At 42.3% G+C, this 15,631-nt stretch overlaps 1 protein-coding gene across 5 annotated transcripts in view; it reads right to left on the reverse strand.

The window, feature by feature from the left end:
• Positions 1-2,901: 2,901 nt before the first annotated feature.
• Positions 2,902-15,631, reverse strand: part of LOC134793514 (methylcytosine dioxygenase TET) — a 149,224-nt gene continuing 136,494 nt past the window's right edge. For all 5 annotated transcript variants that reach the window (XM_063765095.1, XM_063765094.1, XM_063765093.1 and 2 more), the window contains 7 exons: positions 11,164-11,233; positions 8,503-10,974; positions 8,166-8,305; positions 7,559-7,787; positions 7,092-7,370; positions 6,594-6,822; positions 2,902-5,732 (listed from right to left, as the gene is read on the reverse strand). In XM_063765095.1, the coding sequence (XP_063621165.1) occupies positions 3,452-5,732; positions 6,594-6,822; positions 7,092-7,370; positions 7,559-7,787; positions 8,166-8,305; positions 8,503-10,974; positions 11,164-11,233 (5,700 nt within the window). In that variant the 3' untranslated portion in view covers positions 2,902-3,451. The remainder of the gene's footprint in view (positions 5,733-6,593; positions 6,823-7,091; positions 7,371-7,558; positions 7,788-8,165; positions 8,306-8,502; positions 10,975-11,163; positions 11,234-15,631) is intronic.

The raw sequence follows: 15,631 nt of genomic DNA on the forward strand, positions 1-15,631 counted from the left end.
GTTTGGCTGTTTAATGGGCCTGTGCCTTCATTTGATATGGCCATTTCATCTTTTAAAAAGTTTGGAACTCGACAAATAATGGAATTTGTATGCAACATTGCAGTCCCAAAATCGAGACTGCAATGTTTTTAACTTTTTAATTTTTGACTGACCATAAACTACGCGCTTCGCGACCTATTTTTTAAACGGCAAAGTCGACTTTGCCGTCCATTTTTGAGAAAAAATATATTATTGACGTGAGTCGGGCGTAGGCGCCATTTGATTAGGATCATGCACGGAAAATATTAAAGAGGAAAATATTATTCTTAGTTCTGTGGGATCATGATTAAGAATATACTTTAATTAACCAAAGTAAAGGAAGCTGCTATAGGGAAGTATAAAAAATACACTTTTTTACTCGTGAAGAATTATATAATTTGAGAATAATTAGATTAATTAGTGTTACCAACGCGTAAGTTACCATATTGAAAATATCATAGATATAACCAGATATAACTTATACGTGCAAATTGTTTAAGTACGTCTATTTTTTGACAGACGGATGGTTTTATACATGTACTTTTATACCTTATTTATCATAATGATCAGTCTATATTGACTTATTTTATATACCTATACATATTAATTGTTTGTTAAGGTAAAATATCAAATGAATGAAACTACATTATACCTATTATGTAAATAGCTAATTCGATGTAGGTACCTGCTTATTTATGGTACTTGTTGCTAGTGCCTATCTAAAAAAAATAATGCATACTGTTTTCCCAGACTCTAATAAATATAGGTCGTTAAAATGTATTGGATAAAAAAAGTCAGAACACGTTAGAAATGTAGGCACTTTAGGTACTCAGGGTAGGTATAGGTATGTCTGCAACTTGATTCCAGATACCATTCCATGGAATAAATGATTTATTTTTGTAATAAATATTTTTACTTAATTCATGTTTTATTGATAATTCTTATACCTGCCTTAATTAAGCCGGAATTTGAATTTAATTAATTACGGTTACGGTTAATTGTAATGGTTGGCTTGTGTTTTTTACCCGACAACTCAATTCAAGGAGGGTAATGTGTTTTGTCATATTTATCTATTCAATGGGATAAACTTAAAACAACAAAAAGAATGTATGGAAGGAAACAACAAATCGTTTTAAATTATTGTATTAATAAATAATGGTAGTTCTATTTACATGACACATTCGATTACTCTTTTTGTTTTGGCAGAAGACAATAAAAATATTGTTACACAATAGGTTTGTCGTAACTTAAATTAACGCACAGGGCGTAAAGTAACCTAAATTGTAAAAACCACATGGTAATAACCCACATTCAAAACACCTGTAATCAGGCGAAATCAATTAACAAACAAACGTCATGCTTTTTGGTTACAACTTTATGACAATACTGGTCGTTTTTGGTTTTGAGTTTAGAAATTGATGAAAAATACCGCATACTTTCATGCACACTGAAGAATACACGTTACAAGTAGTCCAAGCACTCAAGTTAATGGGTATATCACAGGTTTCTAAGTGATACAACGCTTATAAAAGACCGATGATACATGATTTCATTACATACGCTACAAATTTTATCTTTACAATTTTGGTGTCAAAATTTTGCCCGTGCAAAACGCGTATAAAATTATAAACTTCGGTTTAATGCTAGTACCACAGTACGATCAAAAGTCGGTATACATAAAATTGACGGGGGACAGAATACACCAAGAAGACATTTTGATAGTAGCGTGGCTGGAAGTTGGGTAAATGAGGTTTGTAACGCGTGACTATCATTATAAATATTGCGATGGGTTTGATATGTGCAGTCCCGACGGGACCGGAGCTGGGTCACGACCGTTGGCAACTGGCAATGGCAAGACTTCCTACAACGTCTACACAAATTATATCCAAATACAATTTTAGGCAAATTTTGGTAAGTTTCGAAACGTTAAGCATTTCCATAAGATCGACGAAATTCGCACCATTCGTTAATTTTAATTTCACTCCTACCTTACAATTTACATAGACTCCCGATGTCTATTATTGCTTAATTTTTATAAGTTTTGTCATCAAAACTTTTAACCTATAAATAATTTCACGTTCGTCCCAATAAATTTACCATTCAATAAATACGTACACGTAAAAAATATAAACTATATCAATAGTTTAATCTTTAAAACAAACTTTTTCTTACGCTAATTATATATTAATAACTATTAATCAGTATGTTTTCATTCATTTTCAATAATACGCCTACTTTATAATCTTTCCAAGCGCCTGACAATTGTTTTTCTGCAAATATTCTATTCTTATATAAATGTATGTAATTTATTACTCATCTTTTTATTGTATGTACCTAATTTTATTTTTATAAAATTTTATCGTCTACGTCAGATGATTACTTAAGTCAGTAGACGCGTCTCTTGATCAAACGAACAAGGCAATGATTTAGTTAATATCGAATGTCTATATACAGACCTCAGTCTGCGGCCGAACATGCAGGCACTAGTGAAAAGTAAAGAAGGCTACTTGAACATGCTAAAAACAACTGCAATAATTTAATGTGATGACGTAAAGGAAATATATTAATGTCTACAGTAACACTAAACCGTTACAAAGGAAATGATCTGACAATGGTTCACGTAATACAATATAAATAAGTTAAATACTCTAAAAAGTTAAAAATACACACATCCTAACCTAATAGAAAAGCACTCATATCTTTGTGGTACTAACCGTGTCGCTCGAGCGCCACCGTTTGATTTAATAATAATAAATACGCCTAAACAAATGATCAGCAATACAGAGGAATGGTAATTAAAATACAATTAAAACAACTTAATTACATAAACAAAGGTACAAAAATATCAATAAACACGCTCGCCGACTGCGACTGCTGCTGACGTTTTGTACTCTGTCTCGTAAGCTAGTCACAGGTTAGTAATTGAGATCATTGCGATGCACAAGCACTGCGTCGTATTAGAAAACACCCACAAAATATGCAGACAAAATACTAACCATTCTATTTTAAAACGTAGAATGTAAAATAATAAAAACTAGATCCAAAAAGGGCCACAAATCGATTTCGGCAAACTAAAATACGACAATAATATACAAAAAACAAATCTACACGATAACGGTCACTTCGACGATACACGATTCGATACTAACATAGTAACGTAAGACTAGCTGAAATGCGATAAACACTATTAAAAAATATAACTTAAAATTACATCTTTGATCGGAAACTCACTCGGGGCACCGGGCCCGGACCGGCCCGACTTACATTTAAATTTTATAAATCGAGGAACTACAATAGTCGGAAAGCACTGCGTCTCTACCTATAGAGTCTACTAATGGAAAGGCAACATCTCTCGTCTCGCTCACTCGGGCGCGGGCTTGAGCGCGGCGGACGGAGCGGCGGGTGCGGCGGGGTGCGGGCGGCGCTGGGGCCGTCAGGTGGCCGACTCCTGGTAGGGGCCGGTGACCGTGCAGCCGTGCATGGGGAACAGCGTGGTCCACGACGTGGTGGTGTTGGTGGCGGCGCGCAGCAGCACGTGGCCGGCGCGGCGCGCGGCCGCCGTGGCCTCCACCAGCGCGGCCAGCGAGCTGTAGCCGCCGGGGACCGCGGGCCCCGGCGAGCTGTAGCCGCCGGGGCCCGCGGGCCGGCCCGCGGCGGGCGAGGGGCCCGGCGTGCCGGCGCGCATAGAGGGGGTGGAGCCGGCCCCGCTCGGCGCCGGGGTCAACCCCAGCTTCTTTAGTCTCATCTTCTCCTCCCACTCCTCGAGCCCGTGCTTCGGCCGGTTGAGATTCCGGTGCTGGTAGAAAACTAGAGATATCCGCGTCGGATTCATCCGGTTGGGCGTCCGGACGGACGTCGTCGAGTGCATCTCGTGCTTGGCGCACTCGAAGAGCACGCTGCCGTGGCCGAGGGCGATGGCGACGCCGCCCATCTGGCCGTCCTTGAAGCATTCGAGGTTGTCGGTGACCTCGGTGACCTCCCCTATGGGCTCCGCCTTCGGCGGCTCGGGCGGGTAGGGGATGGAGAAGGGCGGCGGGTACAGGCACCAGTTCGGCGACGACTGGCACCAGTTCGGACTCGGATTTTGATAAAAATTTGGCGCAAAATTAGGATTATATTGATACCCGTACGAGTTGTAGCAGTGGGGATTTCTTAGCAGCTCCTCCCTTTTGTACTTCTCGGCGTTGTAGTACGCCAAGCTGTTGTAGTCATTGTACGTGTTTTCGTAAGGATTGAAATGTCCGTACGGATTTGTCGGGTAGCTGTAGGCGTTGGCCACCTGGGCGTAGTTGCCGTAGCCCTGAATCGGAGCTTGATTTCCGTAGGATTGCTGATTGACTGCTTGGAAGTTGCTACCGGAAAACTCGGTCGGTTTGTTGGCCACGGCCATATTCTGGCTATCGTCGTGGCTGATAGTGTAATTACCTTGAGACGTGGCAGTTTGTGGGGCAGTGTTGTTCGGTGACCTATTGTCGTATGGACTTCTGTGTTCGTATCCTTGGGCTAGTGGCGTTCTGTCGGAAGGTGGATACGGTTTCAAGAATGTGGTGTTCTCCATGCCTTCGGCTGGATTGACGTGCTGTGACCGCGACGGAGGCCGCGCCTTTGGAATCCTGAACAAGGAGTTTTCGTTTTCTGGTGTCGTAGGTTCCTTGGTTTTAGAAGGATCCCAATTTTTGGATTCTGGTGATTTCCACACACTCTTTCGCGATTCTAAGGAAGCATTTAATTCAGTACTGTTATTTGGAGATTTTAACTCAGGAACTTGAGAAGGAGCCGGCGAGGCCGGGGTGCTCTGCGATTTCTGCGAAATCTCAGTCAGTCTCGGGGAGCTTGGCATATCGAAATCTGGAAGTTTCTGCGCTAGATCAGCTATGAGAGAGTTTTTATCCGTTTCCGCGGGATTCTTTTGGGACAACGTGTCGGAATTTGTTTCGCTTCTATTGGAGTCCGGACTGTAGTTGTTCGGCGGAACGTTGAGATGCGCCGTCGTGGAATCGGGGTCCTCCTTGACGACGTTGCTGAACATTTCGGCGCCGGCGAAATCCGGCCACTGGTTCTGTGAGGGGTTCATCTGATCGCTATTCGGAGGGTTCGGGAACTGGTCCCTCTTCTGCAGACCGGAAGCGAAACCGGGAAGCTCATCGGGATTAGGATTTTGGCAGCTTTCGACCGGTGGTGGATTGTTAACGTGGTTCGGGTACATCGCGTTCTGGTGGTGCAGATTGTAGTTCTGCTCGTAGGAGTTGTACGGCGAGTCCAGAACGGTGCTGGATATCTGGTTGCTCTGCAGCTGGGCGTCGGTGAAGTTGTCTATCATGGAGGCCATGTCGAGCAGGGCGGGGTTGCTCAGGTTGGGGTTCATGAGGCCGGGAGAGTTGTGCATGGGGTTGAAGGCGGAGTTGAAGGAGTGGTTGGTGAAGGGCGCGGGGGTGGAGGCGCGCGGGGAGGCGCTGTGCTGGCTGCGCGGGCTGGCGTCGGGCGGCGGCTGCGGCGTGCGCGGCGCGGCGCTGTACTGGCTGCGCGGGCTGGCGTCGGGCGGCGGCTGCGGCGTGCGCGGCGCGGCCGGGATGATGGGCTTCTTCTGGCCGTTGGGGCTCGGCTGGCTGCCGTTGGAGTTGTTGGCGTCGGTCGCTTCTTCGTCCTTTCGCTTCTTTCCGTGCCTTCGGCAGGGTTGTAGTGGAACTGAGCGTACGCGTACCTCCATAGGATATCTGTAAGCGATGAGAAAATTTTGTTGGTATTTCATTAACTGGTGTCCTTTATTGCGAAATCGGCTACGATCTGATATACAAATACTCAGAGGAAGACATAAAAATTAAGCATAAATATTGTCAATTGAGTGGAACGTGACAGAAGTAACTATAAAAGCCGCCGGAATCCAGGCGTGACGTAGGTATTACCACACCTCGGACACTGGCGATCAAATGTATGAAACAAACGCGTTCCTACGCACACAGTCTAAGCTCGTGTAGGTGAACGCGTACCATGCTTGTGTGAGTGAGATAAGACGTGCTAGGCTAGGGTTTCCGCCATTTTGTTGTCAAGTTCGATGACCTCAATGACTCAAAACTCATTGCGCGAATTAGGAAGAAATAAGAATCGTATTATGTTGTAAGGTGGGTATCTAAGCTCGATTTATACAATAGTTTCCTATTTTGAATCAGTATAAACGAAGTAACAAAATTTTTGTAAGGAAATTCAGGCCACCAAAATATTACGTAAATTGAAAACATGTTTTTTTATTCATATAGATATTGTGTTGTTTTCAGTGTGTTCTGATTAGGTTTTGTAAATATTTGTTTAATATTTGAATATTTTACGTGGCCTCCGCTCTGCGCACCGCGTCGTCGCGTCCTTGCCAGCCGGTAACTGTGAGGTAACCGAGAGCGGGTGGGCGGCACTTTCAACGGGAGGCAGGGAGTGTCCATACTGTACGTTAGTACTATTTATTATACTGTGGTATTACTAAGTACCGTCCAACTTAAAACCACTCAAACAGATACGCTTTTAACTTATTGTAAAGATTCTGGTTACAAAGCCAAGCAGTAACATGATAATACATCACCACTCACTTATCCAACACCTCGAGCGCGCCGCTCTTGATCTTCTCCTCCTGCGCCTCCCGCGACCCAAACTCGTCCGTCGTGTCCAGCACGTATAGAGGTAGCACGTGTAGTTGTTCGTCGTTGGGCTTGGAGAGCGAGCGGTGGCGCGCGAGCGTGACGACGGCGGTGCAGCCGTTGTTCATGTTGTGTAGGTCGCGGTGGGCGTGCGCGCAGAAGTCGATGCATGCTGTTACGCCTGGAAAGGTGGGGGTTTAGTGGGTAATTAAACTATTTCAATCAAGAGAACCAAGAAAGATAGAAGTGCTATAGCTAAACTTCACTAAAATGGTACACACTACCTATAACACCTAACAGTGGCGACGCGAGCCTTATTACCAAATAGGCGAAAACATAAGACCTAACGAGGGACCTAGCGTAAATAGTTCGTGTACCACTAAATGTTTTCTTAGAGGGACTGATACCTAAGACAAGTGGTCGTAAAGAAATTCGGTGATAAATACTTACCAGAAAACGGCCGTCCCGGTTTAAACCCCAATCTACAATCCGAGGCCTCCTTCTCAAACTGGCACTGGTTCTCAAAGCTCTTCGGGGCCAAGTTCATGTACAGAGGGCTCAACAGCGTCGCCAGCACGTGCATTCGCTCCTCTATCTCGGACTCCTCGGTTTTTACAGACAATCGGAATTTGCGGACGGTTTTGGAGCGCGCGTATTTGCAGCCGTTGTAGTACATCGACCAGGAGCAGCCGAAGCTGTAGGAGGCACCGCAGGATTCTGGGTCTAGTCCTGAAATTGAGATGAATAATTATTAGTTAATCGGAGAAATCACTTTGATAATCCAACCCCTTTACCTATTTTTCAGAGCTAGTAAGTACTTAGTCTTATACCTGCTAAACAGTGATTATTTACTAGCGACATTTAGCGATGCATTTCTCTTTATTTTATCATTTCTCGTAATTTTTAAGGTTCATTACCTTGACAGGCGCATGTTCTGTTTTCATTAGTAGCACATCGCCGGGTGGTAGGCAAGCCGTAGCGGTTGAGTTTGTGCGACAACAGCGTGTAGTCCAAGTCGGCCTCGGATTGTGGGATGCCTTCCCACGCCACCAGACACACCACGATCCACGTGGTCGGGCACTTGTGCCCAGCGCGGCATTTCACCACCACGAGAACTTTCTCGGTGTAGCTTGAGCGACGAATCACCTGTGAAGTTGTTTTGTTAAGCGATGTTGATAGAAACGAAGAGAGTGGCGTCATCTGTTGTTGAGTAGAGGTAATGTTTCGTTTATTTTGTGTTGGAATTTAATGGCGCCATCATTGTACAGCCAAAGTTATGTACGATGGTGTTTTTAATATGTACCAAAGATAATTAAGTAATTCTAAAACATATTATTAGTAAAACATCGGGTCTCAATCGTAATTACGTTAAATGATATGCTGCAATACAAAAGAGTCCGCCTGTTTATATTTTATTGTGGTAAGTTGGTAACAATTGTTGCAAAAATTACCATGGGTCACTATTTAGTGACAGTAGCAATATAATAAAATTAATTAAAAAGTCGTTGGGATCCATACACTCACCCACTTGGCCATGGGGCAGCCCTGGGCCGACTTCCCTTCCTTGCCGGTGTAGCAAACTTTCTCGATGCGCAACTCTTTGCCTGACAAGCCAGTGCGTCCTTCGAGCTCCTTGCGAAGCTCTGCTAGGGTTGCCGCTGCTCCTGAAATTTATAATTAGTTTTTATGTAGAGAAGTCTATTAATATAAATAAATCTAAGTAGATGTTCAATTTAACTAATCCCGTACTTTGTTAATTAAAAACGAAAAGTGAAGTCATTTGAAAACATTAACTTCTTATAAATATTAAATTATAAATAAATAATAAATGAGACAATGAATGAATAAAAAAATGTTTTACCTAAATGAGTGTAATAGCTGCCAGGTTCTGGAGGATTCTTGTCAGCAGGAAAACAATTGCAGTCAGGCACCTCCGTCCTCGAATTGTTTTTTAGCCGTTCCAGATTCTCCAAGTATTCCTTCGAGTAGTTGAACTGGTTCTCTTTAACTTTAGTTATATCTGGGACGGGGGTTGGTGGCTTTTTGGCGTCTTTTTCCTCAGGGTCGTCTTCTAGAATTTCGTCCTTGGTTTGAAGGCCTGGACAGGCGCCGTCTCGTAAGTGCTCCGGAGGCGGCTTCTTGGTAGAGCCCTGTCGGCAGCAAGAGTAGCCTATCTCGTTGTTAATGGACACTGGACCACCGTCCCCGGGATACATATAAGGCTCATGGCTTTTAGGAACATTGTAACTTAAGTTCTTGTAAATCTTATGACCTGGAGGAGAATGTTCCGATTTTATTTGCTCTATATAGTAAGGCGGTTTTGGCTCCGATGCTCTCTCAATGTTAACTCGGTTCTCCAATTCCTTAGCTTGTTTTTGTTGCTCGATATAATTACGATTGTACTTCTGAAATCCCATGTTTTTTTGTAATCGTGGATACACTTCAGCCTCTTGTCTTCTCTCGTACGGGTAATTCTGAAAATTCTGGTAATTTTGCGCCTTTTGACCAAAATTTTCTTGCTTTATAGTAGAAATAGGTGGCAGCACTGTACTCTGCGAGCGTGCTATACCGTTTGGGTATTCCCGGTAAGGGTTGCTCATTTCCTTGCTTTTGCAATAATTTGGGTTTACATTATGCGGAAGCCTAGACTGATCCTTCAGCCTGTCGTCTTTAGGGTATTGATATGAATCTGGCGTTTCTAGTTTAGGTATTAGCGGTGCCGAGGGATGTCTAAATTTAGCGTCGTACTCCCTATGATCGTAGTTCCTCGTTTGTGCGTTGGTGTCGCGCGCCGGCGCGCAGTTCTGCTGATTCATTTCCGATACTGGCCCTATAACCATTTTCGACTGGAAATCTTTACTATCCGTTTGATTGTAACTTAAACTATCATTACCATACATTTCTGCATATTTCTGCGCTTCATACGGTGCAGATGGATAACCGTACTGCTCTCGCACGTCCGCGTAGGACGGCAGCTTTTGAGTCTTCGCGTTCTTAGCGTGTTTATCGTAACCTCTCGGCACTTCCGTGCCTCCCTCCCATACGTGGTGGCCACCACCTCCGAACTCGCTCGCGCCGTAGGCGTGAGCGTTCTGTGAATAATTACCAGCGGCAGGATACTGCTCGCCTAAGCGGTAATTATCTCGGAGATGGTGGCTATACGATAAAAAATGACCGGTGGTATTTCTGTCATCGTTAACGGCGATGGCGCCGCCTTTTCTTTCGTCGAGAGGTCTGGGTGGTCCCTCTCCGGGGTCGCCTTTGTCGGGCGGCGTCCCCGAACCGTCGCGTGCGTGACTCTGCTTATTGAGAATCATGGTCTTAAGTCGAGAGTTGAGGTTGACGCGGTCTGATTGCGAGAATAGCTGCTGCTCGGCGTCTTCGCGCTGCTGTTGCATATGTTGGTTCTGATGGTTTTGCATTTGCTGCTGGTTTTGTATATGCTGTTGATTCTGAATCTGTTGCTGCTGATTCTGAAGTTGTTGTTGTTGATTCTGAATCTGCTGCTGGTTTTGTATGACTTGATTTTGCATTTGTTGGTTTTGTAACTGTTGATTCTGCATTTGTTGGTTCTGCAGTTGTTGGTTTTGCATCTGTTGGTTTATTCTTTGGTTGTGCTGCCACTGGCGCTGTTGCCAGTCTTGTTGCTGTTGTTGTTGCTGCTGCTGCTGCTGTTGTTGTTGCTGCTGCTGTTGTTGTTGGCTCTGTCCGTTCTCCCTGTACTGGTGTCCGCCATTATAGCCGCCCGGGTACCCGCTACAATCGAGTGAAGCTCGCGGACCGCTGCTCCCCTGCAGGTACCCAGGCTCGGCGTTTCCCGAATGCTGTCCATTCGGGGTGTTCTCTTGCCTCTCCGTGTCGTTGCTGGATTCTCCGGTGCCGTTTTCACCGTTGTACTCCTCCGAGTGTTCTTGATAGTCGGTGCGCTCGTAGGTTTGTTGGCTGACGCTGTAGACGGGCGCGGAGGTAGTCGGGACGGCGCTTTGGTATGAGGCGGCGGAGGCGGGTCGGGAGTCATTGCCGCCGGTGACTCCTGGAGTAGCCGCTTGTTGGGCGTACTGTTGTTGGTACTCCGGGTAGTGCGGCGCTCGGGGCGAGGGCACGGGGGTGTACGCCCGAGTGGACGGCGGTCGCTGAGCCGGCACGGCCTGGACGCCCGCCTGGTAGTACGTGTTGTTGGTCACGTCGAAGGTGGTAGCGACGTTCTGGACGGTGTAAGTGGCGTTGGCTTGGTAGTGCGGCGACGTGGCGTACGCTGTGTGGTTGCCCTGGTAGTCGAGGGTGGTCTGTCCGGTTTGTGTTGGCAGCTGTTGGATGAACTGGTTCTGCCAACCTGGAGAGACATGAGTATTATAACTTAGCTATAACGCACTATGATACGTAATAAAATTAAATGGTAAAGCTTATCTATGAATATGAAAGGTAAACAACCTTTGCGACCTTTTCAAAGGGCTAATGTATACTCAAGCGCAAACAAATGTATGTATGTTATTTATATGAATGCGAGTGTAAGTTTAATTACCTTGTGACGGGTCGGTTTGCCAGGTCGTAGGGAACCTGTTGGGATCGCCGGCGTAGAAAGGCATTGGGGCCTGTGAACAAACAATGCTCAATGACTATTGCGAATTCTTAAACAAATACACACATGTTTCGAAATATTCGTTACAAGTACAGTCACCTGCAATAATATGTTACTCTTCGAAAGCCGCAAAAATATGTGACACGCTCTTATGGCTCTACAAATAAGATCGTGTCAGATATTTTTGCGGTCTTCGTCGTGTAACATACTATTGCAGGTGACTGTACGTAAATATTAAAATCACTAACAGCTGTCTCTTATATTATACTATTCGGTATATATGTTTTTTTTTAAACAATTGCGGTGTTAACTCATCAAAATAGATCTAAGTACATAGCACTGGACCGGCGAAGTTTAAAGAAAAGCGATAACGAATTCAGCGACTATCTTAAACGTTTTTTTAAGAAGATAGAGGAGCATGCGTCGTATTATTAAATATAGAGAACGTAAGAAGAGTAAGTAAGACTCAAGTTCTCTAAGTTCTCTAATTTCTGTACTAAGCTAACTAATTCGCACACATTTCCTTCACTGCGTTAAATGGTGTTGAAACACCTGGTATCTTTTTAAGTGCATTATTGTATTAGTTTCTGCGAAAACAGTATGTGAGAATTTAAGTACGTGGTTTTGTGTGACGAGTCGTTTTGTCTAGTTATTTTTAGATTATGTCGTAACCGCCGGGGAGACCCGCAACACAGAGGCGTCCTACTTTAGTTGATGTTGAAACAAAACGTTCTAATTTCCACAAAATTTCAAACTAAACAATTTGAACAAAGTTGTGAATTCTCAACATAATTAGAGTTTAGAGAGAGATATCCGTGAAAATTATGGTTTCTTATATTTAAAAATATATATTCGTTTTTATTTATTGCGTCTTTCATGTTCACATAAGGCATATTGCATTATTGTGTAGAAACTTTGGATGTGGTATTTCACATGAAAAATATTTTGCGTTGACCAGGTATTCTATTTAGATATAAGTATGTACGAGGATAGTATTAGATACGTATATGTTGTGGTCATCTATAGCTAACTACATATTATTTTTTACTCAATAAAGTACCTAGGTCTAGTATATGTAATGGGATAACCAAGAAGCGAGTAAAATAAAAAATAATAAGTACATCACTTAAATCTGATAAAACCTGCATTGTGAAAACGCATGAAACTAGCATGAAAAGGAAATGAAATCTTCCGCTCTTGACCTACCCCGACACTTACCTATACAACAGTAATATAAAGCGGCCGAGGCTAGCCAAGGACCTCGCACATTGTTCTACGTGTGAACACCGTAATCGCGAGGTTACCAGTTTAGGTAATAATGTATGCAAATGTATGATGTTATTAAATACGTAAGGTTATTTTATTGTTTATTTAATATGCTGTAATTGTTTGCTAGAGGACACGCCTTGCGTAAATAATGAGAGTTATGGATTTAAGTCCCAGATATTGTTTTGGTTTATTTATGATGTTTAAATAAAAATGATCATCGTGTATATTTGTATATACGAGCATATGTGCTTTAAATGTTGTAACATTGAACCACTTCACGGTGTTTGACCTGAAATTTAGTATACTTCCGTATTTCAGATGACAATGCAATATTTAATATGGTAACATGGAGCATATCTGATGATGCAGTTGGAAGGTAGCCAAAGGAACTCTTGGATGGAAAAATATAAACACATTGAGTTTAGGCTCTTTAAAAAGATCTCGAGAAGTGTTGGATAAAAGTACAGTCGGCAATAAAAGTGGATAAAAAAAACATTTTTGATGGTAACTTGTTTGAATCATAAGCTCAGTAAATTGTATGCAGTAGGTAGGTAGGTATTATTTATTAGCTTAAAAATAATACTATGCTTAAAATATGATTTTGAGCTTCACAGAGGACTGAATGTAATTTAAGTAAAAATAGACATAAAACTATATTGTAAAAAGGGAGTTTCTCCACATCTTTATCAAAACAAGCTTATGTATTAGTACAATTGTTACGTCAATCATACTTTATATTTCATAACATTGTGAAAAAATACGGAGGTACCTACGCCTGCTTCTAACATAAAAGCATAATTTGAAAAAACTTACGTTCCGGGTTCTATGGTAAAAGCCAGGTAAGAAATTAATTTCAATAAAACTCCCAGCGATATTAAATTACTAAACTTGAACGCATGGTGTGTTGTAACTTTCAGAAGCGCGTATTTTATGTAATGAATTATTACAAACCCGACCTTACGCTGCGTAAGTAAGTTCCATTTTTAAATATACAAAAACAAACAAACAGAGCCCGTGATAGTTACTCAACGCCTGACGTGTTCGGAACAAATTACGCGTAAATACGTTATCCCCTTACGAGTATAACTTCGTTCGAAGTCGGAAATATTTTAAATGAAGAACGCGTTGGTTAATTTATAAATGTGCGGCCGTAATTAAAAGTAAAGTTTGCAACGAGGTTGCGATAACAATGGGTTGTTTATGGTTCGTAATGACGAGGGCTACGTGTCCTGATTTTGTATTTTAAAATGTTTGAACGTCATTATAATAATAAAGTTTGCCATGATAAAGTAGAGTGCTGATAATTTTAGAAAAAAACACCCGGTTGGAACGAAGTTAAGAAAGGCTGGTGACGTGTTCATGTTAATGTTCAGTCAGCACCAGAAGTTGCTAAGCGGATGAGGTATCCAAAATTACCTTGACACGCTCTTATTCTCTTAACAATAAAGTCGCGTCAAGATCATTTTGACCACCTCGCCCGCTTAGCAACTTCTTCTGCTGACTTCTCATTAGTCTCATTACATATTTCTCAATAGTATGGCTTGTGCTTGTGACGGCAAAATCTTACACCTTTTTTCGCCTAGCCGCCAACCGCCCTATAAAGAACTGCATTCCAAAAACAAAGGAAGAATAACGATACACCATAACAAAAAAAAATACATTTTACGGCTACATTACGCCCCATTGTAGAATTGTAGGTACCTATCCATTTTCACCATAAATCAAGGTAGGAATTTACCATTGTCTGCTATTTGTTTGTCAACTTCGTGGCATTTCGGGCGGTAGTTTGAAAACAAGCATTTATTTTAGTGCTCTAGCCGAACAAAATGAAAAAAAGTGTAAAAGCTCACTCGCAACCAATGGCGGCTTGTTAAAAATGTGAAAAGTCTATATTTTTTGTGAGTGGCAATGCACTAAGGGCCATAAGACAATCGTGTCATAGCACGATGACGACGTCGTCTAAAAGCATACGTAGACTTGAACTAAAATACTGAGGAAACGTATAAATATAGGTACTGTGTTGCTGTTGCTTATACTTTATACAGTGAACTGAACTTTTAACTGTGAGTTAAACGTACGACCCGTATGCTCGCAAATTGACGAAGTTGAGCGTGCGAATTAAAAATTTCCAACTTATGCCACTTCTCGTGGGGGTCATTTTAAATTTTAGTGTAAATAATACACGCCCAAGCGATGCATGCGATATTACTATTTAGGGGTTTATTTACCCTTTGCAGTTAAACGTGTTAACTTTTCTTTTAGCTACTATGGAGCACCTTATTATAGAATACCTACTTCCTGATCTATGTATATTTTAGGTCTACTGGTATCACTGAGTTAGTTTAATAGTGACGCATTTGGGTTCATTCGCTATATTTACCCCTGATGTATGTAGTCTATTAATTAAGTAGGGCAGGAATAAATGATTGATGTGAAATGTGATACCATGGGAAAGAAAAGGTACATCATGAGAAAGAATAATTTGTACACGCACCTCTTGCTTGAACAGATATTAATGATATTTTCCATCTATGTACACCAGTCAGCAGCAGAAGTTGCTAAGTGGGCGAGGTGTTCAAAATTACCTTGACGCGCTCTTATTCTCTTAACAAAAAAGTCGCGTCAAGATCATTTTGAACACCTGGCCCGCATAGCAACTTCTGCTGCTGACTGTACTTTGGACATAACATACTATAAGAAATAATTTATTTATAATATCTATTTATAGGTCATCATCTTCTTCGCCTTATCCCGGCTTTTTGCCACGGATCATAGGAACCTGGGGTCCGCTTGGCAACTAATCCCAAGAATTGGCGTAGGCACTAGTTTTTACGAAAGCGACTGCCATTTGATCGTCCAACCCAGTGGGGAAACTAGGCCTTTTATAGGTATTATGATTTTATTCTTTATACAGTATGTAAACGCGATTTCGGGGTTGGTGCCATAGTAAAAGTTGCTCAGTGTGACCCATTCATTAACGGGTTTGAGTAAATGGTTTTAGTAAGTTTACATACTGTATATATGAGACCATATGCTTATTTACATCGAGAAGCTTACATGCCCATTTTCATTAATAAAAACCAGGGAGAAACTAATAAGATATGTGAACTTTCCTCATATATAGTTTCCACGGTGGCGGTGT

Source organism: Cydia splendana, chromosome 9 (assembly GCF_910591565.1).
Source record: "Cydia splendana chromosome 9, ilCydSple1.2, whole genome shotgun sequence".
Classification (NCBI taxonomy): Eukaryota; Metazoa; Arthropoda; class Insecta; order Lepidoptera; family Tortricidae; genus Cydia; species Cydia splendana.